Source organism: Pholcus phalangioides, unplaced genomic scaffold, assembly GCF_987345545.1.
Source record: "Pholcus phalangioides strain wild (caught in Gottingen) unplaced genomic scaffold, Ppha-v1.0 ptg000022l_1, whole genome shotgun sequence".
Lineage (NCBI taxonomy): Eukaryota > Metazoa > Arthropoda > Arachnida > Araneae > Pholcidae > Pholcus > Pholcus phalangioides.
Window position 1 is genome coordinate 26,233,452 of NW_028301615.1, and position 26,052 is coordinate 26,259,503.

Sequence of the window (26,052 nt, forward strand, 5' to 3'; positions counted from 1 at the left end):
TCTATTCTTTTCCTGTCTGTGATTCATTAATGAAGTTCTCGAGTTTCGGAATAGACGGCAGCAAAAGTTGCGGTATTTCGATGTGGACTTTAGTACACAGCTGACTATATCGAGTTCAAATGTTTTGGGCTACTTTTCGGCTATTTTTGAGCATGATTTTGGATGGAAATTGTGATCCGTCACTGAGCTATTCCGTCACGTCCGTTGCTGCTCCTTACTGAAAATCTAACGTTCTTGAGCTGGAAAGCAACACTGAAACGCCGTGTGCGTCTATAAATCTGGCCGGCAGTTGTTGGTTGTCGTGGAGAGTTTCACGTTTTTGTAAACATGGACTTCGTTGGCGAAGATGTGAGTGTATATTATAGTTTTATTCGCGAAATATTTCGGTTATTTCTAACATTGTCGCCAAGCTGCATGTGCGGGATATTCGAATCGCATAAAACCGTCCATTATTATTTCCGAAAATTAAAAAAAAAATCAATTTGTAAATTTGACGGAGATTTAAATTTCACGAATTCTACGAATCAATTTACCCATAGAATACAATATAAAGGATATTATTATTTGTAACTAGTTTTGTGGCTAATAGCGGGGCTCTGTGTCTATTTAACAGCTTTGAGACCGCTTGCTATTGCTAATTGGTATTAAATTGCAGCCCTTCTTCTAAACTGAGGAACAGGTACAAGCTATAGTATAATCCTTTTTGGCAGTTCCCCCCCCCCTTTGAGCAGAAAAATGCCCAAAAGCAGGACGAGGAGTCGCTAAGAGGGAAATGGAGTTATTCTTCTTGAACATCTTTTTTGCTAAAAAAAAGAAATTGCCTAAGAGATAGAACGCTGTTGCTGTTAACCATTCAACTGTCCATTTAATTTCTCCGAGCGTTACCCGCAGTGCCCACTTTTTTTGAAGATGCACACGCTTTTTCCCTTTTTTTCCTTTTCTCGGAGGTTTGAAATATTAAAATATTTTTTTTATAGCTCGAATGTGGGGTGAGGCAGTCATAATGTCCTGTGACTAAAAGAAATGCTGTTGATGGATTTATGTGGAACCATAGTAGTTGAACCTTTGCTAAAAGATATATGAGTAATAAAACATATGCATCTTCGCAAGGGAGTTGGAAATTGAAACAATAGCGATGGGGATGCAGCTTTGCAAAACATGACAAAGATAATAGCAATAATAATCTACGACCTTGAAATATAATTGTCAACTCCATCTAGTGATGAGATAATAAAGTAGAAGGATGGCAGCACATGTATGACAAATTATTTTGTCATATCTATGTGGAAAAGTCAGCATGTCGGCAAATGCTGTCGTAGGCAACACCATTACATATATCAGCGATGGCAAATGCTGTCTTAACTACTTGACTGGTGAAAAAGGCCGAAAAAGGGCTGCGCGTTGGCAAATGCCGTCATAGCCACCAACATTATGTATGGCAGCGACGGCAAATGCCTTCGTAACCACTTGACTGGTTAATACAAAAAAAAAAAAAAGATAAGAAAGGAACACCAAAACAACTTTCTTGGAGTAAAGAAGGGGATTGAGATTAAAATTAAAGCTGGGGGAATGTATACAGAGCCGACCGTTTATTCTTGCAGCAACGTCATGAACCTTGCGGTGGATCTTTTAGAGGCACATGACACCGGACAGTTATTTGAGGTATAGTAGGTTTGTTCATCATGTCACTGGCTTGCCGTATCGTTTGAAAATAATAAAGCAAATAATTATCTGGTCTGTATTATAATTAGCATGTGATTTTGCTTTTACACGTTTCATCATGATTGCTCGCACAGGGCCTATGGCTGCCACCCCCATGCAGTAAGTGCATCTGGCCCTTCAACCCCAAATATAGTGAAACTTCCTTAGGCGGCTACCTCTATACCTCTGCCAACTTCCCATTGTGGCTTGTTTTTCTCAGAACTGGCAATATGTTCCACAGACATAATACAAAAATCACCCTATTTCATGGCACCTCTGTATGCAGTCAACGGCCAACCTGTCCACGGCCACTTCCCTATAGAGAAGAGTTTCAGGGAAAAGCAAATACTTGGGCATTTTTTTCTTTCCAATGCATTCAGAGCAGATAGTTCTCTTTGTATGACTGTATGCATCAGCCTTACAGCAGAATATACCAAAATATGTGATGCACGTTGTCGCCTAACTATCAGTGCTATTGCAGAACAATTGAAAGAATTTTAAGGAAAAGTTTAGAAAACACTATTATGATAGTGAACACTCACTATCATTGTGATTTTTACTGTTACTAATTGACCATACACGTACTTCGTGCAAATTCCTCTATGGAATTCCTAATGAATTGCAGCATGCCGGAGGTGATTTTTACTGCATAACATTTCCAGTCAGCCTGAGGGTCCATTGCAAAACAGTGCAAAACATTTTGCTTCGGGTTGCATCAGCATATTTTGGAACAGATGCTGTCTAATCCAGAGATTGACGATTTTTGCCGAATAATCTTTTTTGGGTGATAAACATTTTTGATGCCGTGGACGAAAGTCACCATGACAAATGGTTGGCGAAAAAAAAAATCCCCAGAACCAAAAATTTAACAATAACAGGAAAAATAACAATAAAATAACATAACAAAAATTTTCAACAAGAATAAATAATTTCTGGGTTATAAATTAATAATTTTCTGGGTTAAAAATAAATATTTCCACATTTACAATGAAATAAACTAATAAAATAAGTCTATTATATAAGCATATAATCGACTAGACGGATACCTTGTAATCTCTTCCCATTTAACATCCCTATTTCCAAAAAGGCATTAACTTTATTTTTGTTTCTAAGCAAGCTTTTTTTAACAGAAACAAAGCCAAATAAAATGTTAAGTCTGTGTGCTGATCATAATCCAGTGAGCTCTTGACATGTCGCCAAAAGCTCACGATGGTGTTTGTGTGGGACCCTGTGTCGGAGTTGATGAATGAAACACTGTGGTTCACTTTTAAATGATTGTACCCTCTCTCCCCTAGACGATTATACGGCTTCCAGCGATCGGAATGAATCGTTGACCCCTTCTCTATCCACGCCTCGATCCACCCAAGGAGCGTATCCTTGGATGGCTACCAAGAGCAAACTTACCTGATTTGCTACCCCACCAAAAACTCACTGACCCTCCATCCTGCAACCTCTATTATATATTCCCTTCCCAAATTTTGATTCATCAATTTCAACAACCTTACCCGGCCCATCTATTTTCTCCGACTTCAATTCAATTTTATCAAATATATTTTCATTAATGAATTGCTACCAGTCAACTAAGGTGTGTTGGAAAAAAAAAAACCCAGAGAGTTATCCTAGTGGTGCTTTCACCTATCACCATCAAATAAGTTAGTAGCAGAATCTCATGAAGATTTAACTCACTGCACCCAAACCACGACATGTAACAAATCAATTTCTGAGCTCCGCATTTACTGCTCCTACAAAACCATTTGAAAGATATTTTTTTACATCCTGCCTCATGTTGCCGCCACATTTTAGGCAAAGCATTTGCAATTTCAGGAGCCCAGCAACTGTAAGTAATTGCAAAAACGAGCCTATTTTGACTCAGTTAAGCTTGATAGAGGACCAAGTTCTCTATTCTCTCGTCACCCAAGGTTGGCCTACCATTCGAAAATTTCAAATCCAGGTCATTTGAAATCGCACCCTAGTATTTCTTGACCACGCTGAGAACTGAAGGCATGACAAAATAGGGGAGAAGTTACAAAAATGTTATTACAAAAGTATAAAAAAGAAGAAATGTGTGTCTGAAAAATACAACCTGGTAATCAGGAGTAATCCTATTGACTAGACCAGCGGTTCTCAACCGGTGCTCAGGGCTCTGCGGCCACTCAAGGAAAATGAAATAAATCAGTAAATTTGATAGATAAATAAAAAAGAGGTCTGCAGAGGGTCTGCCATAAAAATCATATACAAAAAGAGCTCTTTGAGTCAAACAGGGCTCTACGAGTCAAAAAAGGTTGAGAACCGCTGGACTAGACAATGGTGCATTGGAAACAAAATGATGTTACTAGACAAAGGGAGAAGATGGCACATTATCCACTTGAAATTACTCGCGCTTCCAGCACCACCTGGAATGGAAGGTTCTAGAAGCAAGAGAGAAATTATGGCAACAAACCGCCATTATGCCGGCCTTGATGACTCATAGCACCCTTGGCAATCTGGATTATACTGCATCTGTTCTCATCTTTAAATTGATTAGCTGATAAAAAGAAATTCAGTTAGATGTGTATGTATTGTCCCAGTAAAGGGGTTTATTGCTCTATACTTCTGTGCATCACACAAAAAGTAGTGGTACAGAACACTTTTTTTCCAGTGATTGAGTGATACTCTCAATACCGTCAGACCAGACACGACCCAGGCTCTGTTCCTCCCGGGATATAAGCCTTTTACCCATGTGGGTTGGATCGTGGTGGGGAGAATCAGGGGTGACAGGCGGGGGCACCCACCGGAGAACAACCGGAAGGCACCCTCTCCCGGCACCCTGACCCTCTGTCTAAGACCCTAGCTGCAATGCATGGCCTGGTCTTCAGGGTTTTCTTCCTTCCACCTGCGGCAGCAGCTTCCCCCGTCCAGGCAGCCAACCACAGGGCTGACACACAAACCTGAGCCGTGGCCAAGAGCTCCCACACCCAAATCCCCAAGACCGACCCCAGAAATCCCCTGGATGTTTTATTTATTTGTGATGACACTATATACATTTTTATGCCGTTGAACACATGCTGTTTTGTGGCCGCCCAAGCGACATGCCCCCATGGGGCGTGGCATTTATATTTACATTTTTCACCACGTTTCACAACAGTTTTGGTGCCGGAACACTACTGCCTAGGCTGGTTGGCTCGGTGAGCCCTCATTTGGTCTTTGTGGCCAGCCCAGGCGCTGGACCACTGCTGCCTTGGCTGGTTGGCTCGGATGAGCCCTCTGCTTGTCTCTGTGGCCAGCTCAGGTGCTGGACTACTGCTGCCTTGGCCGGTTGGCTTGGGTGAGCCCTCATTTAGTCGTGGCCAGCCCAGGTGCTGGACCACTGATACTCTTAATATCGATATCAATAGATGTCCTCGAAAGAACTGAAACATGTGAAATGAATTTAAAAAAAACTGAAGGATATTTCAAGCAAAAGGGGGGGGGCGAATCCCTCTATTGTTCTACTAAAATATGAAAATTAATGCTCTAAAATATGAAAATATGCATGAAATTCGATAAATCATGAAAAATTACCTTAAAATGTTCCCCCCCCCCGTTTTTCGTATAACATTTTTAAAAAGTAAAATATATTGATTGATTGAATGATCAAAAAAATTACAGAAAATCATGAAAAAATGTTCTATCACATATTCACATAACAATAGCAAAATCATTAAAAAGAAAGTCATTAAAATCTCCCAGTTCTAATAACATTTGTTTAGTCACAAAAGTTCTCCAAAACGGCTGGAATGACACCTTGGTTAAAGACAAAGATTCTCAGAATCTTTGATGTCATTGTAACCAAGTTTGACTGTAGTTGCTATGAGGAAGGACTTTTCATTGAAAAATTGTCTTTCACAGTTTTGCCATACATTTGCATCTTTTATTTCGGATTGGTTTTTTGTTTTTTTTAATTTCTATTCTTAACTACCATTAATAAAAAAATGTTCTTACAATTTCTGGTTTAAATTATTGCAGGTTATTGTGAGTTCTGGTCTCAACGATAAAGAGAACAGCCTCATTATAGATCCTGAGACCGGTAAGATCATAACAGCCTTCAAAGGTGGCAATGCTGCTATGAAATGTCTAGCAACTGTTGGCCGTGATTATATCATCAGTGTGTTGCAAGAAAAACCAGTGTTGCAAGTGTGGAGTTGGCATAATCAAGTGAGTTTCATGTTTTTATTTATTTTTTAAATTCTCAGTTACAAAGTTGTGCTGGCTAGATTGTTTAACATTAGGTCGACGGAAGCATTCATTTTGACTAGGGTACGCCAATTTAAATCAACGTTTTTTTCTTTACATAACTTCAATGATATTAAAGTAAAAGTAACCTGGTATGTTATGTTGCTGATATGTGTTAAAGTTCTTAATCAAAAGAGGTAGGCCTATAGAAGATCTTTGGGGGTAAATATACTATAGGCTTGACGCTTGAACATATTCCCTACATACAGTGCAGAAGAAAGCTGCTCTATTTATAGATTTTGTGCATAGAAAAAATTACAAAAAAATGTAGAGTTCAAATTACACTTGATGACTTTTCATATTAAAATTTTTAGTTTGCTCATTTTTTTAACCAAAAATTAAATCTGTGAAAGAAAAAAAATGTGTAAAGCAGGGGTGGGAACTCGGCGGCAATTGCGCCGCACTGCGCCAAAACTGATATCTTGCGCCATCCTGTTCCAAAAGCGTATTTTCACATTTTTCTGCTCCAAATAGCGAATTTTGCTTCAGTATGTCCGGAATCTCGGAAAAGACGCCAAAATTTTTTTGTTCCTGCTAGCCACGAAACGTTTCTTTACGAGAAGAGCATGTTTTATTCCACTATACTTAAACTATCGGCCCCTGATCGGGCTTTCCATCGCGAAACCCCGATATTGTCCGTGATCGTGGAACTGAAGATGGTTTGCAATGCCTTTCAGCTTTAATGTGCAAATTCGAGTGTTTCCGTTTAAAAAAAAAAGTCGTCACTGGAAGCAGCAGAAATTACTGTAGTCTATTGTCATTGTGTTAAATCCTGATGTTTCGTGAAAAATTTTTCATTCCGGGAGTAAAAAGCGCATGTCCGCCGAATTACGAATGTTAGTTTAGAAACTTTACCGAACAACGAGCATTAAATCGCCAATGTCGCCGAATAACGAGAATTAAATCGTCAATCTCGCCAAATAGCGAGCGTCAGATAGCTAATCTCGCCAGATAATGAGTGCTGAATCGCCAAACATCGAGTTGAATCTTCCGAAATTCTCTCCCATTTTGCAACAATTTCTTTCCAAGTATAAAAAAATTAAAAACTTATAAAATTTTTTTAGCTCATTTGAAGTGCTGTTGTTCAAGGCAGCAAATAGTGTCGTCAGTAAGCAAAAATTATCTTAAATAGACAGGTGCAAAAAATTTTATGACAGCCACTCTTTCAAACAAGGTGTCAAAAGCCTAAAACACCAAAAACAAAAATCAAGATGACAAAAAGATGTTTGATAACAAAAGACAGTACAGTTTTATTTTGAAAAGGGTTGAGGGTTAATGAAAATATTCTTGTTAATTTCACCGCTCCGAATCCCATATTTTGCTGCTCCAAAATTGCTCCAAATCCTGAATTTGCTGCTCCAAAATGGACTTAGTCACTTCCCACCCCTGGTAAAGTATTAAGCAACATTATGCAAGTCAGAAATACGTCCATTAATTGTGAGAGGAATGATCTTGTCAACAGAATTTGTTTTATTTAGTTGATTCTGAATGGCCCTGTGGTTGTACATCGAGTAAATTGAAATGTCTGCACCATATATGTGATACTGAGTTGCCACCACACATTTACTTTAATGGGAGGGGGGGAGCCTTTATGAATAAAAGTATTTTTCACTAAAAGAAAAATGTTAATCCATGAACTTAATTTGGGCATAATAACCTTTCATGTTACATAAACACAGATTTTTGGGTTCATATTTTTTCCTTGTAGTTGATTCATTAATGCTGAATTGAATTTGAGCAATTAGGAGAAAAAAGCAGTTGGGTCATATGAAAATACGCATTCATAAATGATTAAAAAGACTTTTTCAAATTAATAAACAGTCAGTTAATTTTAATCAAGAAATCCAATTTTTTTTCAAATCATGATTTTTTCATTCCCTGATTTTGACTGCAAACCTACTTTGACATGTGATTACACCCGAGTGACTTATCTCAGGTACTTCAAATTTCATAACTTTTCTTATCTTGTTGAGTCTGTTAATTCCTAAAGTATGAATATTCTAGATTTCTTAGTTTAGTGGTAAAATAAAGTTCTATGTAGAACGATGGTAGCAGTTATTTTTTGACCGTTATAGAGATTTAACTAATATAATTGCAAACCTTGCACTCAGAACAAAATTGGTAATCATTGACGCGGCAAGACCAGACACATCCACAATAATTCCATTTATCACATCAATAGCTAAATAAAAAGGAATGACTTTGAATTACTCAAATGGTTTTTAAGCAACCATCTTGCTATTGCCTGATCTACATCTCTGGAATTTAGAGAAACCACGATGGAGAAGATGAGAGCTCAATTTTCGGTATTTCACACCAACTAGAAATGACAATCTAAACCACTCCTTTAATGTTCACTTAAACCAGTAATTAATAAACTTAAAACACAAGCTAAATGTATAGTGTTCAGTCTGCAATCATGTGAGAAGTAATCCCAGTGCATGCATAACAAAGTTCACTATAGCAGTGTAAAATGGTGATGGTCAAGTCTACGTATATTCTTGAAGGGCAATCCAATCAGAGGCGTACACAGCATCAACTTTTGGAAGGGCACTAAAGGCTTATTGGGTGGGTCAGAATGGGTTTTTTAAAGAGAAATTTTGAGTTCTTAGCCTTCAAATAGCATTGAAATCAACAGAAATTATTTTTATTTTTTATTAAAAATATCTTGCATCAAAAAAAAAATTGATCATCTGGAAGGAGGCAGGGGGGGGGGGGCTCGCCTCCCCCCTCCCCCAGCATATGTCTGATTCCAACACAAATTAGGAGGGTGTACAGAGCCGAAATGAAATTTTCGCTGATAAGGGAGGGGGGGGGGATTAGTGTTGCTGACGGGGAGATCAAAATGGCTACATAATGCTGTAATCTGCTAACATATTACTTGAATGGCCCCTTATCTACCTCCCCCTTTTGTTTGGCAGATTAGGTGAGTCATCCTGCATACACCATTTAAAAGTGTGTATGTGGGACATTTGTACTATGCAACATTTAAGAGTAACAAGGGTGGGGGCTGGATTCATAGTGTATTGTACATTCTGAAATGATAAGAAGGGAGTTGACTCCCTTGTTTCTAGTGTAGTCTTCTGTGCATGAAATTGGACACTTGGCTATATCATGCCAATCAATTGTATTCTTTTAAGTAAAGTGATTATGTACAATAGAATTGCTCATCAGAAAAACTGAACTTCCTCGCTTGGCTTGTCCTTCTTGAAAAAAATCAAATCACCAGACGTGACATGTCGTCCTTGGAGGACCATATGATGACTTTTGAATCTAGTATGAGCCCTGTTAACATTTTTGCCACTTGTTTTCCCAGTAACCATGAAATATTAAAATAGTTCAACCACATGATCAGTTTGAGTAATTATGTGTTTGTTTCAGAACCGAATCGAAAACAAAATCATCCTGCCAGGTATTCCCTCCACTCTTGATGTGAGTGCCAGCGGACATCATTGCATCATGGGAATCAACAATAAAATATACATTTGGCATGTGAGTTATGTTTGCATAATAGTTAGTTTAGTATTTATATGATCTGAGTGATTTATTCATGAAGGGAGTACATTTGATAAATTTTGATAACATTTTGATAAATATATTCAATATCTTAAACTTTCCAGGTTGTTTGATCTAATCCTTTTCAACTTTCTATTTATCTAGGTGAGTACGGGAAACCTTCTGAGAGTGATCGATTATCATCCCACTAATATAAAGTGCTTGAAGTTGTCGAAATGTGAACGCTACATCGTGTCAGTTGGAACCAAAGAAATCTCATTGGTGGTATGGGACATGTTCAAGTAAGTAACACAGGTAGACTCAGTAAACAGGTTCCTTGGGTTTAGTTATTTTAGCCATGGACATCAGGATATTTATCCATTATGGGGGGGGGGGGGGTGTCAGAAATTTTTGGAAATTTGCCAACTTTAATTTTATCAAAATTACTAGGGAATTCCATAGAAACTCTGTTTAATGGCCTCCCTGATGTGGCTGACTCGTATACTACAGTTGAGTAATCTACTGTCCATAAATGAATCAGAGCTACCAGACTTTTGTCTAAAATGGCAGCATGCTGAACGCTGTTGTGTGTGGTGCTCCGAAGCAGATAGGGAGTCCGTGTGTTCCTGGTAATCAAGTTGCTTTGATACAACTCAGTTTTTCTTTTCCACTTACCATATTTTAACGTCTATAAGGGAGACCCCCCTCCCTAATTTTTTGGCCTTAAAAGTTGGAAAGATATAATTGATGTTCATTTTTACGAATTCGTACGGACTTGATCTCATACAGACATATCTCAAGACCATAGGTGCTGGCGACCCATCTAGCAGCAGCCCGAAGCGTTTGACTCATACCTGGGGAACCCTTTGCTCATATTTCGGCAGTGCGACCCTTTTACAAACCCCGTAGACTCATGTTGATATCGCGACCTATCCCTTGATGGTCCCTGAATGTAAGTAGAACCCAGTGACCCTTTCCGAAGTTCCTGCTAAAGAAGTTTAAGGTCTCAGTTCATCACAGAAGTGCCCTTTGTCTCTTGCAAGCCGCTGTGGTGGTCGAGTGGTTATAGTGACGGACTCGCGATGCGAGGATCCGGGTTCGAACCCCACAGTGGTGGTCGGCTGAAGTTGGTTTTCTGTGGTTCCCAACTTCAAGGCACAAATGCGAGCCGATCTCCCCGTTAAAAAGTCTCGCCACAGAGAGCAACAGTCCTACAACGATAAATCATTCAATCATAACACTTCACTCATAGTTAGAAAAACTTGTGGCAGATGGCAGCACTACACATAACAAGCATTACACAGAAACAAACTTTATGTCAGGTTGCACTACACGTACACGCACATTCCCGCATGTAGCGATTCGTTGGGGGTTCCGCGGAGGGTGGGGGTTATGGGCGGGGTGCATGTGTGGTGTAGCAGTAGTGGGTAGGGCCTCCAAAAAAAAAAAAAAAAAAATATGGCTCGGGGATCCATGATGTTCTTAAGTCAGCCACTTCGTTGGGCAGTTTGCCTGTTGCGGCGTTGTATTTGTATTTGATCATTAGTTCATAAAATCAAAAGTTAAAAATGAAAAAAAGTGAAGGGCGAAATAGAAAATGAGTTAGTCATTCACCTGTATTGATGATTTACTTAAAAATCACTTATTTTTGTTTGCTTCATGGCAAAACTTTGGTAAGCATAGGTTTCCGTGTAGTTGATGTAGGATGACATTTCGGATGAATCTCGCTTCTCTGAAATATTTTTGGGTTGGTGAAACACCGCTGGAACCACTTGCTTGAAACAATTTTTTGATCTTTAGTGTGAGAACTCCATGTAATTTTTGGAATACCATACTTTTTCTCAATTTCTGTCTGTAAGAGTTCACACATTAATTTCTTTTAAAAAAATTCTTTTCATACATGTCAAGCACATTATTTTTCATCTTGCTGACATTGCAAAAAAGCAAAGAGACAAATAGTATTTGGCTGAAATAGTCAAACCTTAGCTTCAAAATGCATAAAAGAAACGGAAACTTTCGCTGAAAAAAAAATTGATAACAAGAAGTCTCAATAACTATAAACAAATTCTCTTCCATGTTACAACAGTAGTCTGTTCCATGTTTTACAAAAGTGATAAAAATGTCAAATGATAACATTATTCATGGTTCTAATAAGCAGCTTCTACTGCAATAGTGTTTTGCTCAATTTCTGTTAGTCTATCAGTGTATATTTATGTATGTGTGCATTTAAATTTTTCCCCTCTCTTCAGAGTGCTCGATTCAAACCAGACGCCAAGGCCGTTGTATACATTTCATGATCACAGTTCTGTCATCAGTGATATCTTTGTCTCTAGTCTCGGATATACCACTAAAGTTGTGTCATGTGGAACAGACTGTTCTTGTTTTGTAAGTTTTTCATGATTCAGTTTTTGTTTTGTGCTAGTGCAGTTAGTTCCTGAACTTTTCAAACCTTTTAGGTCACTAAGCACCAATGCTCCAGCTAGCCCTGTAGTCAGTGTAGACCATATAGAACAGGGGAGCACTCCAGTGTCCACACCAAGGGATTTCATCTGGCATGCGAAAGGTGTTCTGAGAGGAAAAATATTATACATTCAATCAGGGCTGCAACCAAGGTGGGTCTGCTACCAGGGAGGGTGCAAATTTCACCCTTTAACCTCTTCAATACTACAAATACTACAAGTGACGTCAAAATACGGGCTTGCCTCAGCTAACCAAGCATATCTAGTTGCAGCCCTGCATCAAGCATGATGTATACCTTTGCAGACTGCATTTCCCCAAAGGAAAATACAGGATGATGGAATCCCTTTGGTATATTGTGAGACAAAACATGATATAAGTGATTTTTTAATAAATATAAAAGATGAATATTCATAATTGATAATAATTATACTTCTAATTATCATAATGTAATTTATGTCATGAAAATTATATCAAATTCCTTGAGTTTAGCGGGAATAAAAATTTGGGTGAGCTTCAATGAAAATACAGCACATTTTTATAATTAAAAAAAGTCGGGCAGCCAAAACTGTAAAATAAGTTCTTTATCTACCAAGCCTGGGGGTGACCATCATTAGATGGCGCCTTGATTTCCCCCAATTCCAATGGTAGTAAATTGCCATATGAGGATATGACTGGAGTTGGTGTGCAGTAAATTAGGGCCAAAACTATACCATTTCATCAATGTTTTTTGCCTAAAACCAGAGCTCCACTTTCTTATTTTGGTTTTGATATTTCGTTCATACCTAGCAAGAAACACCCCCTTCCCATTGCTAAAGATGCAAGTGGGCAAACAATGTGGCATCTATTTTATTCTGTGTGCTGAATGCTCCCATAGCTACATAGAGCAAACAAAAACGTCATTGGAAATACGATTAAAGTAACTATCATGTGTTAAGAATCAAAACCTTTCATAAAATCTGCTGTCATCTTCATTGCTGGAGTGAAAGTCATGTTTTTAATTTTTCTGAAGCTCGGATCATCCAAAAAGTAAAATTGGCAGCATATTTAGACTTCTTCAAAGCAATTTTTATTAAAATATACGTGAAGTATTTAGTTAACAATGGGAAATCAACACCATTGATTTCTTGTATCAAAATATGCTATGTCACTAATTCATAAACCAACCAGAGAATTTAAAACAGATGAAAGAAACAACTAAGCGTTTGTTGTGATTTTTCAATCTTTAGTAAGCATTCTACCATAATAACCAGATTTTTTGGTTTTTTCCATTTGAAAAAGATTCAAAAGTACAGTAGAAATTTGTTATAAAGACAGCTCACAATCATGGGAGAAATTGTTGTTACAATGGAATTTTCGTTATAAGTGAATGTTTTTGTAATAATTGGCTCTTTGACAATCACCTGCAAATCACTCGTTATATTGAGATTTTCATTATAAGCCGTACTTGTTATAACAAGCTTTTACTGTATGCCAAAACTATTGTAAAGACCAGGTTTTACCTTATCGTTTAGATTTTAATTTGGTGGAAAAGTTCTCGTCAATTTTTTTAGTAAGAAAATATCCTTTAAAATACAAACCATGTGGTCACTCAATGTATGACTGTTTCTGGCTGTGCAAGTAGTAGCAATATCACATATCTGGCCTGCAGACTGGGCGCGGTAGCCCAGGTCGATAAGATACTCGCCTAAAGTACCAAAGGATGTTTAGAGGTGTCGCGAGTTCGATACCCGGTTCGTCCTTGTCAGAAAACTTTCCTGACACAGGGGTACAACAAAAAAAACGGCGACTTGACCACAGCAAAAAATTGCTACCGCAGGGAGTCCCCCTTCGAGGGGTTAGCGCACCAACCTCTCGACGAGTATAAAAAACAAGCCTGCCGTTCGGAATCGGCAATAAATTGTAGGTCCCGGTCTAATTAGCCCTCGTGTGCAGAAAATGACAGTGGTGCGACAAAAATGATCAAATGATCAGACTGAAAAGATTGCGCACCTGAATATAGAGCCTTGATTATCTGGGGGGGGGGGGAATAATGGTTTTTGTCTTTGTCATATCAGATAACGAGGTCCTCAGTTTAATAGAGATGATTGCCCAAAAGAGTGGAAAAAGAGTCTGCTGATTGCAGATAATTTTATTTACATACAATTAAACTTTCATAATCTTCAGTGTCAAGAAACAATCTTAAAAAATACAGTATTTATAAGCTGCTTGTGCTTTGTGTATAAAAGTTGAATTGTAACATTACGGCCTGGAGAAAAAAAAAATCTCTGTATAGTCTCCTTATGCTGAGACAAACCATTGGCAGGAATAAAAGAGTTGATAGCTTTATTTAATTTTTGTTGAAAATAACTTGGATTTTTATTTCTATAGCATTGTTACTGAATATGCGATAGTGAATATTTCATGTGAACATACCTTTCTAAATATATTGTTCATAATACAAGTAAAAACTCATTGTAGAAATTTATTTCTTAAATTGAATTCATCCTAAAATGACAAGCAATAAATGATTTCCTCGTAATTCTACATTTGCAGGTATATGATTTGTCCAATGGAGTACACATTCACTCCTTATTTCATGATGCAATTTTCACCAGTGTTGTCATGGATCCTTGCCAGTTTTTTCTATACTTGGGGTCGAGTAGTGGTGATATCTACGTGGCAGAAATGCATGCCGAGGTATTATTTATTAAATAGTCTCTAATCTAAGAAAGTTATTCTTCAGAGAAAGCTTCTAAGTTACTATGCATGAAAAATCAATGTAATACTGTAGTAGTAATTATAAATATTAATATATTAAAATTGAAATATTTATTGTGAAGCAGAATTTTTTTATAAAGTTCTGCTTCTTGTTCTGGAATTTCAGTCTACTATGATCACTGAAAAATAAATCCTAAATGATGGAATTCTCATCATTGGCACACATCAAAGTTCCAGAGATTACAAGTATGCCTTAACTCTTTCAGACCCTGGTGCTACAGATGTGTGGGTTGCTTTTTCTTACTGTAGAATTTTTTCTTTTGCCCTGAAGGAGTTAAACCCTGACTTAAAGGATTGTGTAAGAAGTTTTGAGTTCTTCGAAAATGAACAAAAATTTTATGAAATATCAAACTTGTATTATTTATTTATACAATATTGTTGACCCTGCAGCCTATACAAGAGGATGCGATTGAAAATGACAAAGATATTGTTTGTTATTGGACACAAAGCTAGTGATAGTGGGGGATTCGACTATAGAGCTTGGGAGTTAGTTCCATTCACCAATGGTATGAGAAAATAAGCTGTATTTAAAACAGTCCGTGGAAGCAAAAATAGGTTTTATTCTGAGGGAATGGTCGAGTCTTCTAGAGATGTAGAATGGTTTGACTAAGATATTAGAAGTATCTATGTTGACCATGAAAAATTTTATATAACAATATTAATCGAGAAATTAGACTAAGGGTACTACTCAGATTGAGAAAAACTGTAGTACAAGAATGAAGTTTATATTTATTGAATGATGAGTCTGTGCTTCAAAAATAATACTTTAATGACTCTTACCTTTCAAATATTCAACTCTGACATGATTACGTTATTTCATCATATCATTTGCACATTCAACAGCCTCCCACTCAGGCAAAAATCAGGACTTTCCCATGTCAAAAGTTTGAATGCATTACAGTGATGGGGTTGCTGCTTAACTAGATGTTTGTTCATCCGTATGATTTATTTACCTGTGTTGGCAAGATAACTTGTTGAAAGTAGATCAAGTTTAATAATGAATATTAATCTCACCTGTAGAAAATTCAAGTGTCACATGAAAATCTGGTGAATGTACCTGGGAAAGAAAATATCAAAAAATGGCATAAAGAGCATGTGTAAGTTTATAGATGTTGTCATTTCATTGTGTATCATTCAATTTGTCTTACGTTAGTACAGTAAAACTTCCTGTAACAGCCACCTCCGAACAATGGCTACATTTTGTTGGTACCTAATGCGTCCCATAGACTTAACATTAAAGGTAACCTCTGAAACAATGGCTACTTTGGACATGGAGTCAGAAAGAAAAAAAAATGCATATTGCTATGTGAAGAATAATTTTCAAGGGAGTCCCCCCTCCCCCCAAAACTCAATTGTGTATGTTTTTCTTTTCCTGGGTACAAATGCTAGATGGGTGCATTGAAGGCAGTGGAGAAGGGAAAAAAGGCCAATTAAGTTACCTATAGTTGTGCTGCGACCAATTCAGTGATCCATAGTTCTGCAGGCCACTTAAGTGATTTTTAAATGAACCACAGTCACTTAAAGTGATTTTTAAATGTACCACAGTCACTTAAAGTGATTTTTAAATGTACCACAGTCGCTTAAGTGATTTGGAACAGCATCCCAGGTCACTAAAGTGATCTATAAATGGGCTGCTTTATTCATTCTTACAAAATTAGATTTGAAGTCGCAGGCCACATCAAATGACTCAGGGTCACATTTGGTCCGTGTCTCATCAGCATGTAGTTGATTGGTGGGTGGGAGTAAATGATTATTTGGAGGGTTGCTGGCTCACCATCTTGGTTCATATCAGTATTTCTCAACAATTTGTTTCTATTGTGTGTTCTACCTTAGTACTGCAATCCTAAATTCAAGGATGCCGAAATAGTGCTTCAGATCGATTAACAGGGCTGCAACTAGATCAGTGTTTCCCTAAGTGGGCAACATCTCCCCCGGTGGGTGATGGAATAGTCCGGGGGGCGGGCGATGGAAGCTACATGTATAACATAAGATTCTATGGGTTAGCTTGAGTTTGGGGGGGGGGGGTGATAAGAGAAAACATTTTCTGAAGAAAGGGGCGATGGAACAAAATATTTGGGAAACTTTAAACTAAATGCTTAGGGTGAGCACATATTTTTCGCCATCACTTGTAATGTTGAAAGATAGCTTAAAGGATGTGTATCATCCCTTGGGAGTTAAATGCTTAAGGTTTGAAATATCCTGAGTAAAGGCAAACAACATGCAGGAAATAAAAACAAGTTGTTTTGTATCATTTCAATTGCTTTATTACAATAGTTAATTTTGCGATATTACATTAACAGGTTAACTTTTAATTTTTTCATTAAAAAATTTTTAGATTTCAAGTTATCAATTCAAACATTCGTTTTAGTAGATGTGGGTGGATCTCACCATTGGAAGTCCATGTTCTGCTGAACATCACCTTTCCGGTCGTAGACCAGGGTGAGCTCGATGCAGGTCCATCCATGTTATTAGAACCAATTGAAGAATAGAATTCTAGAGTTCATGGCGAGTCAATGCCAACCAACACCAAGTGAAGATCTCTTAGTGATCACCGATGAATATCCTCGAAAATAAGCCAGACCAACGTCGTAGAACGTAGAATAACTGGACGTCTAAGTCAGCACAAGTACACCTTTTCACTGATAATCCATTCAGGGTTTCGTCCCCCAGAGCAGACAGCTAGTCATCATACCAGTGCTATAAAACTCGTAGAGTTATTAGACTTTCATTATAAAAAGTTTTGGGGATAAAATCATTTTCATCATACCAGCCGGAAACTAGAGAACAAATTATTCAAGTTATGACATGACTTTTTTGTTTAACGACCTCAGCCGATCAGTTTAAGTTACCCCAGTAGTAAAGCATAAAACAAGAAGTAGTTGGAGTAATAGTTGTTGAGAAAATAGAGTGATCGTGACAGTGTACGGCCAGTAATTTAATTAATGAGGGGGGGCTGTTTTTCATGTTTTTGTAGGGGGTAAATACCCATTTTAATCAAGGTAATTGACACTTATGTTTTTTTAGCGATGCTGTTACCTGCCTGTCAGTGTCCTCGGACAGTAGATATCTTCTATCAGGGTCAGTGGATGGCACAACGAGACTTTGGGATCTGTGCTTTGCGAAATGCATCAAAACCTTCAAACACCAAGGTAAGATAATTTATCACGATCCTATATTTATGTGTGATTATATCTTTAATTGGTGCATTCTAATGTATTTTCTCTATTCGTTGATGGAAGATTTACAAATTGAAATGTTACAGGGGTCCGCCATAAAAATTATATACAAAAAGGGCTCCTCGAGTCAAACAGGGCTCTGCCATGGAAATTATATAGGCTTACTGAAAAGAAGACTCTGCGAGTAAAAAAAGGTTGAGAACTGCTGGTGTAATGTAAGCATTCTGAAAATATATCAGCCGTTACTAACACGTTAAAAACACTACTTACCAGAGAAAAAGGACAATTTTTGGCTTTCAAGCCAAGCGCTACAGTATGCCTGAGACTAGGTGTGGGGGGGATTGGTGTTGTTTAATGTTGTAACTAGCAGTGCTTGATCGATTACAGGATGCTGTGAAAATTTAAATTTTTCAATGCATTCTCATTGCATTGAATTTTGAGGACAACACAAATTTTTTTCTAATTTAAGTCTAAATGAAAGAATTTTTTTAAACTGCTTCTCAGTGGGAAAAATAAATTTCTGGTTCCTAAGAAATTTGGTTATTGCCTAAATAATAATAATTTTTTTTTTTTTGCAGTTTGTCAAATTTTGATAACTAGACAAATGACATCACTGATTAACTTTAGTTAAGAGATGACGAAGCACCATGTGCTTTGTGTATAAAAGTTGAATTGTAACATTACGGCCTGGAGAAAAAAAAAATCTCTGTATAGTCTCCTTATGCTGAGACAAACCATTGGCAGGAATAAAAGAGTTGATAGCTTTATTTAATTTTTGTTGAAAATAACTTGGATTTTTATTTCTATAGCATTGTTACTGAATATGCGATAGTGAATATTTCATGTGAACATACCTTTCTAAATATATTGTTCATAATACAAGTAAAAACTCATTGTAGAAATTTATTTCTTAAATTGAATTCATCCTAAAATGACAAGCAATGCATGACCGGGTCTCTGGGACCCTCCTCCCCAATTTCTATTCACTAAGAAGGAAAAAAAAAGATTCGTCTGTTCGATATGTGACAATCAAACTTTTAATTAACTTGAAAAATTTTCAGTTTTGGATTCATTATTTTAATTTAATTAAAGCTTTACAAAATTTATTTTCTGGATGAAGAGAGTATATTTTTCTTTTTGTATTAAATTTTCAATTGAAAGTTTGCTTTGTTGAATAACTTTTAAATCAATAAGTTCTTGTAACCAATAAATGCTTGTTTACTTGGTTTTTTATTTATTTCAAGAGCGTTGCTTTTTCTACTGGAGGCAATTTCACTATAAAAATCAGCATTCAGTGTTTGTGTACCTATTTTCTTCATTTCTGAATGGAGGAGGCAACACCCCCCATTTTCCTCCACACTTCAGTATACAGTATTAGCTGTAGGTGATCAAACAATTCTATCCTTAAGATAGATTTTGCAGTTTTATTCTTCCTTATCTATTTTTTGAACTGTTTTTTTTTTCATATTATCCCGGAGCAAGCTGGGCCAGAGTTATAAAAGCACTTGCCTTTCTGGGTGGGGTGGGGGGCAAGTTGTGTTCTTGTATTCTGCGAATTTTGATTGCGATTGGTCAAAGCAGGTGAAAATGGGTGGGGGAAAAACAATACATGTACTGTTTCAGTGAAAAAAAATTTTTCCTCATTAAAAAAATGAAGAAATAATTCAAAAAACCAGTAAAGGGCAAATTTTCTAAAACATAGGAGGATGCTTGAAATGACACCAAAAAGAACGACGTCTGATAACCCTATACTGCAGCAAAAATCACTGAAGCTTAGCATAGCCATATATTACCCTCACTTATCTTATATTTTAATAACTATATGCATATTTATTTCATATGTATTCTATTTTTTTTTTGTATATGGAAAAAGATTTTTAATCAATTTCTACTTAAATTCTCAGATACATTTTACATGTGTAAAAAAGAGAAAAGAACACCCCTTCCCTCAAATCAATTTTTTTCTAAATTGAAAATTTCTGTACTATTATTTTGAAATCTGATCTAGGTAATCAGTGCTTTTATACTTAAAATCGGATTATTGGAAAGTTAATAACCATTTGCAATATTCGTTTATTGTCATAGGTCAAGTAACAAATGCCTTCTTCACTATCGCTCCATATGCCCTGGTCTGTCCAGATAGAGATACACTAGAACTTGTGTTTTCACCTTTGAAGAGGTCCATGGACACATCAGATTCTTCAGACAATGTATTGATTTCAAAGTTATCATCAGAGGTTCCAAGAATAGTGAGTTTTTGTGATTGTTATTCTTCTCTGATATATGAAAAGTCAGATTCTTAATGTGAATTTGTCTTAAAAATTGAAATAAATGCCCAAATATTCGAAAAACTCTGGATAACAAAAGTTTGATTTATTTTTGAAGAATCAATATAAAGTTATACAATGCAAGCAGGAAGTGATGGCTTTGATTGATTAAAAACAAAAAATTATAAATCACATGAGTAGCAATTCACCCATTCTTTCCGAACTCTTCACGAAACAGCTGAAAAAGTGAAGTGTTCAGTCAACTTTGTGATGCTGCTTTGTTGAGTGAGAGCCTAATCAAGACAAAACAACCAGCAAACATCAGCTTACCACTCCTCATAATGCATAATTTTTTAAAAAAAAGTGTAGACTACAGAGGTTTCCAATATTTTTGCTCATGTTGTACCCTCTATGGTACCGTTTCATGGGAACTCGCAAACAGTATGAATATCTATCAAATATAGTTTTTTTTGCAATACTAATGAACAATTTTAGTCTAATTTGAAACTACTAAACCCCAGAAAATCTTTTTCAGAACCCTATGATTCCACAGAACACCAATTAGAAATCCAATTCATAGACAGCACAATAGACATAGTTTGAGCAAAAATATGCTGCAAAAATTTATACTTTCTGAAGTTTTCCTGCAAATAAATGCAAGCAGGAATTCTAATTCCTATTTCTGACAACAGATCTTGTCTAGAAATCTTACAGTGTACTTGAATAACACTGATGCATGCTCTTAAAGCCTTTGTTTGTAGATATTGCACTGTTATTACTAAAGTGATGACCTAGATAAGAATACTTTTCCCTGTCCCCAATTACAGTCAAATCCTGTTTTAGTGTATACCGTTATGGTGAAAATCTTGTTTTAATAGACATTTTTCTAATCCCCCTAGGTAAATTTACATAAGAATAATGCGAAATCCTGGAATTCATTTATAATGAAATTTCGTTATAACAAAGTGATTTCTCCGGTCTCTTGGAGTTCGTTATAATGGGATTCGGCTGTAGTTACAGTATTATTATTAGCGATAGGACGAATAGTGATTTGGCCGAATATAACTGAATACCAGATATTTGGCTAATGTTTTGGCAGAATACCGAATATTCAGTGGCCGAATATCAATTTTCTTAAAATTCATTGCAATTATGAACAAAATTGTTTTCAATTGAAAATAATATTATTGGTAATTTTAAATTATTTGAATTTTTTAATTGTGTAATATGTTATTTAAGCATTAAAAAACTGGTAATGGGAAATTTTTGTTGCCATGATACTGGCAATCAGATTTAATGATGGTATGTTGTATTTTAATATTATTTACAAAATCGATTTTTTTTCAGCACTTTTTACATCTAATCAAAAGAATGTCTCAACCATTATTTACTCCCAACTAGTAATGCATTATCATTATGCATTGCTTATTTTCTTCTTTAGATGTTCTTTGTCCCTTTCAGTAGCTTGATATGTATCTTGTCTAGGTCCATCCTTTAGGTAGTGAACTCGTGTAATTCTTGCTCACTTCCACTTATTTCAGTAGGATTCTATTGTCAGTTTCATGTTTTCCTTATCCTAGAAATTCACCCTGACCTAACTTCTTTCACAGAAGGATATACACACCACACAATATAACATATAATCAGTAAATTTTCCATTTATGGCAAAAATTCCATTTAATATAATTTCTCAAAATTAGTTTGATATACTTAGATTTTCTAAGATATTTTGCCAAATAAACCTAAGCATTATTTGCTCAAACCAAATATTCGGCAAAAAGACCGAATACGGAATAGTAGCCCAATATTTGTCCCGTCCCTAATTATTATTCTGGTGTCATGATTTTAGAACAAAACTTATAAAGCTTATATGACACAAAGGATATTTGCAATACATTTAAGTGGAATTTTTTTCAGTCATCCAGACTAATTTGGCCATTATATTATACATTCATGCAAAAATTATGGCCTACTTACCACGTATTATTAGGGCTGACTTGCATTTTTTGTGGTTTATTTACGAATTCCACTCATGCATTCAACTTTGAATTTCAGGTGTTAAAAGAACCATCAGACGAACTAATCAACCATGTATGCTTTAGGGTAAGTGGCTATTTTGTTGAATGTTTGCAATTTAATTTTCTCCCCATGTAATACACAGTGTGTCAAAATTACGTTGAGATTTTTCTGTTTTGGTTTTTCGGGGATGGCATTTCTTGTTGGGTTGATCAATTAAAGATTACATTTAGGTACTTGATTTTTCTGCTATGGCTGTCTATACTTTCGAAGCAAAACTCTGGCATTGCTTGTTCTGACCTTGAATTTAACAGTAGTGTTTAGTTGCTCATCCTGAAATGTCTGTTGACCAGAGAGCTAACGAAACACGATATAAATGTTCAGGTCCAGATAGTTTCAGGTTCGCATGCTTATGTGTAGACCTGCCATCAATTTTTCTATGAGTGAAGTGTGATAATTGAATTGCATTTGTACTGTTTGTAGGTCTGTTGCTCTCTGTGGCACCTTTTTACCGGGGAGATCAGCTCGCATTTGTGTCTCGAAGTTGGAAACCACAGAAAACCAACTCCAGCCAACCATCACTGTGGCGACGGTGGGGGCTCGAACCTGGGGGTCCTTGCGATGCGAGTACATCACTATCACCACTCAACCACCACAGGGGCTGTATATACAATCTCTGTGGACCCCCCCCCCCCCCCCCCACTGTTTAAAGAGCTTGCATCTGCTTATTGTTGGGAGTACATTCCAGTCCTTTTACACTCATTAAAGTCAAAGAACAAGTTGCACCAAAAAAGTGCCCAGAGCGCTCATATCAGATTAGTGTGCTCCTGCACATTAATGCAGGAGCATTCATGAGCTCCTACTTATTAGATATTCCTATCAGGTCCTCGACTGACCTGATGTGAATATCAAATAATCCTGTGCATTAAGTTTTGATGGAAAATGAAATGTCTGTAAATGGTTTGTACGAAGAAGCAAGGTTCACTCCCAGTGATAACGCTCCATCCCAAAAGTTGAAGATTGTCCGCGACTTATTTGGCAAAAAGAGGTTTCCTAATCTTTGATCATCCTCAGTATTAGCCAGATGTAGCTCCAACATTTGATAATGGTGGTTCCGAAAGTTGATATGGTAAGATGCTAAAAGTTATTCCAGTCCTGCATTAATAGCCAGTTTTATTTGATACCAATATCAGTTTATGAAGTAATTACAATTTTTTTTAATTCTGCGCATGCAACACATCTTTGCAAATTTCTTAAGCATATTATACTTCAAACCTGCCAAGGGAAAATGAAGCCACAAAGCTCAAAAATCATAGTTAAACCTTCTTTTATTGTAATGAAACACAGGCTTAGTTTTCATAATAACAAGCTCTTTCATACAAAATTCCGAACAATTGGTACATGAACAAGGGTTTATTGAAAAGTGTCAGAGACGGAATGAATACTGTTTTAATGATGTTTCGGTAAAGAAAAATATTAATGTTGAGTTTTGCCCATTGTGGTCAAAATGATTGCTTTCTGTTGATCTAGTGTTAAAGATTACCCTAATCATGCAGAGCACTGGAAACATGGTGGTAATGGGGAATTACTTTTAAGACATAGTATGCAGCATTTGCTGTATACATATGTTTCTGAAGAACCTTTATTGATTACCGTATATACTCGTGTATAAGCCTATTTTTTTTTTGTGGAAAAATTCGTTTAGGTGGGGGGGGGGGGGGTCGGCTTATACTCAGGTCAGATTTTGATGAGAAAATATCGACCCCTACAAGCAGTAATCATTTTTGTAGCAGTGTTCGAGAAACTGGCATTGGTATGGGATATGTTCAGACCCCACAGAACCGTTAATGTCAAAGCCGAGACAGAGAAATTAAAAACAATTGACTTCGATACCTGGTGGGCTAATGTCGATTATACAGCCTTAAGATGTGAGCATCAACAAGCTTCTCAAGTACTATTTGAGGAATTTGTGGATTGAATAGATGAGTTCCGGTGATAAAGAAACTACAAAAAAAAGTGGTGCCTCGAAGAAACCTGACATTGGCCTAGTGTGCCAATGGGTACATGAGGCGTGTAATTCAGTTTGCGCTGAAATTATCATCCGATCCTCCAAAAAGTGTTGCATCAGCAATGCAATGGATGGAACTGAAGATGATATCTTGTTAAGTGACAATGGTGATGACAGCCCAGATGAGGATAAAAATGAACATGCCGCAACTGCTATGATGATCTGATGGATTACGATGAGCTTGGAGACTCAGAAGAAACGGATTAAAAAGTTTGAATCATTTTATATTGTAAATTTCCATAAGCTATTCATTTTGCATGAAAATATAATTTTTTTTCTCTAAAATGCACAGATTTTTTTAGGTCGGCTTATACACAGGTTTTCAATTTATTGAGGTTTTGGTGGTCCTGAAGAGGGGGAGGGTCAGCTTATATACGAGTCGGCTTATACACGAGTATATACGTTACCTTTTATCAAGGTCTTTATGGTCAATTATATCTTATTTGAATAGAGGAAAGACTTTTCGATATTTGTAGCTATTTTGGTTGATTTGATAACTAAATTTTTTCCATTTCAGGATATTTGTATGGAGCCAAAACAAAAATCCAGCATGGAACGAGAACTCATGGAGAGCCAAACAGTTACAGAGCAGTTGTATTCTTTCGTCATGGGTACATTTCTGAACAACGTCAAACCAGAATTGGTCCCCGAGTCATCTGGAAAATGATGATGAAAATCATTTGTGTCTAGTTGTGTTGTGGAAAAAAACTGGTTTTTGTGAACATTTTGTACATTTGAGTTGTGCAGGGGGGGGGGGGGGAGTTCTTTTGTCTAAAAATTTAGAATCGCGCCATATTTTTCTTTCATCTGAATTTGATGGCATGTGAGCTCTGAAATACTAAATGGCGTTTGAGAGAGCATTTTGGGTGAATTATTTGAATTTTATTAATATTGATGCACATTTGAAATTGCATTGAGTTGAAGGTGTTGCTCCATGTTTTACAAGTTTTCTAGATAGTCTAGAATATTGTGTTCTCCTTCACTAAACTTTCATGTAAGTTTCATTCAATGCTCATTTTTGATACAAGCATAAATAAATGCATTTTTAAATGACTATTTGGATATTCCTGTATCAACCTTTTCATTTCCTGTGTATCTTGACATTGTTAAAGTTGTTTCTGTGAAATGGGTGTTCGTTCTAAGGTGAGGATGTATTGGCATAGCTGCCAAGTCTCCTGAATTTTTCGGGAATCTCCCGAATTTTATCTTCATCGCTCGATCTCCCGAAAAGTTCTTAAATCTCCCGAATTTTTACGAAAATCACAAAAATCCCTAATTGTCCCTAAAAATTCCCTACTTCATTAAAAAAATCCCTGCTTATGAAAACAATCCCTAAGGAATTTCTTGTGGGGCATGAAGCCTCTTTTTTTCCCTTTCGAAATGACGTCACAAATTCCCTTTTAAATTCTTCCTTAAAAAGGAAATTCCCTTTTTAAGGAAGTTTTAAAAACCCTCTGATGGTAACAAGAAAGTTGTTTGTCTTATCGTGCAGGGAAATGGCTTAGCAGCCAATAGTCCTGGATAATAATTGAAGATTATGGTGATGCACATGTGGTCAAAATTTCTTTTGTTGAAGTTACGTACGTGCGATATAACAAAGCATGAATAATGATAAGCAAAAACATATTTAATCAATTTTAAAGATACTTATTCCGATGAATTTCCTTTCATCAAACGTTCCAGAAGAGGGCTGACTTTTCCTTTTTGTACAAGTTGTCTTACGGACATAAACATCGGGCATGGAAAGACTGCCATCATCAGTCGTGAAGTGAAAAAAAAACATCAAGCAAGTGTCACAAAAAGTCAGTGTTCTTCAAAAATTGACGGTGTTTTCCTTCATCTTCCGATGATTTTGGGGTCA

The 26,052-nt window shown here is 36.6% G+C and overlaps 1 protein-coding gene across 1 annotated transcript; it reads left to right on the forward strand.

Moving 5' to 3' along the window:
- Positions 1 to 220: 220 nt before the first annotated feature.
- Positions 221 to 25,247, forward strand: LOC149070099 (WD repeat-containing protein 18). Its single transcript, XM_089249667.1, has 11 exons — positions 221 to 348; positions 5,686 to 5,874; positions 9,334 to 9,444; positions 9,613 to 9,749; positions 11,697 to 11,832; positions 14,440 to 14,583; positions 15,685 to 15,761; positions 17,689 to 17,813; positions 19,926 to 20,089; positions 22,163 to 22,210; positions 24,709 to 25,247. The coding sequence occupies exons 1-11, from the start codon at positions 328 to 330 to the stop codon at positions 24,856 to 24,858; spliced, it is 1,302 nt and encodes a 433-aa protein (XP_089105793.1). The 5' UTR covers positions 221 to 327; the 3' UTR covers positions 24,859 to 25,247.
- The last annotated feature ends 805 nt before the right edge of the window (positions 25,248 to 26,052 follow it).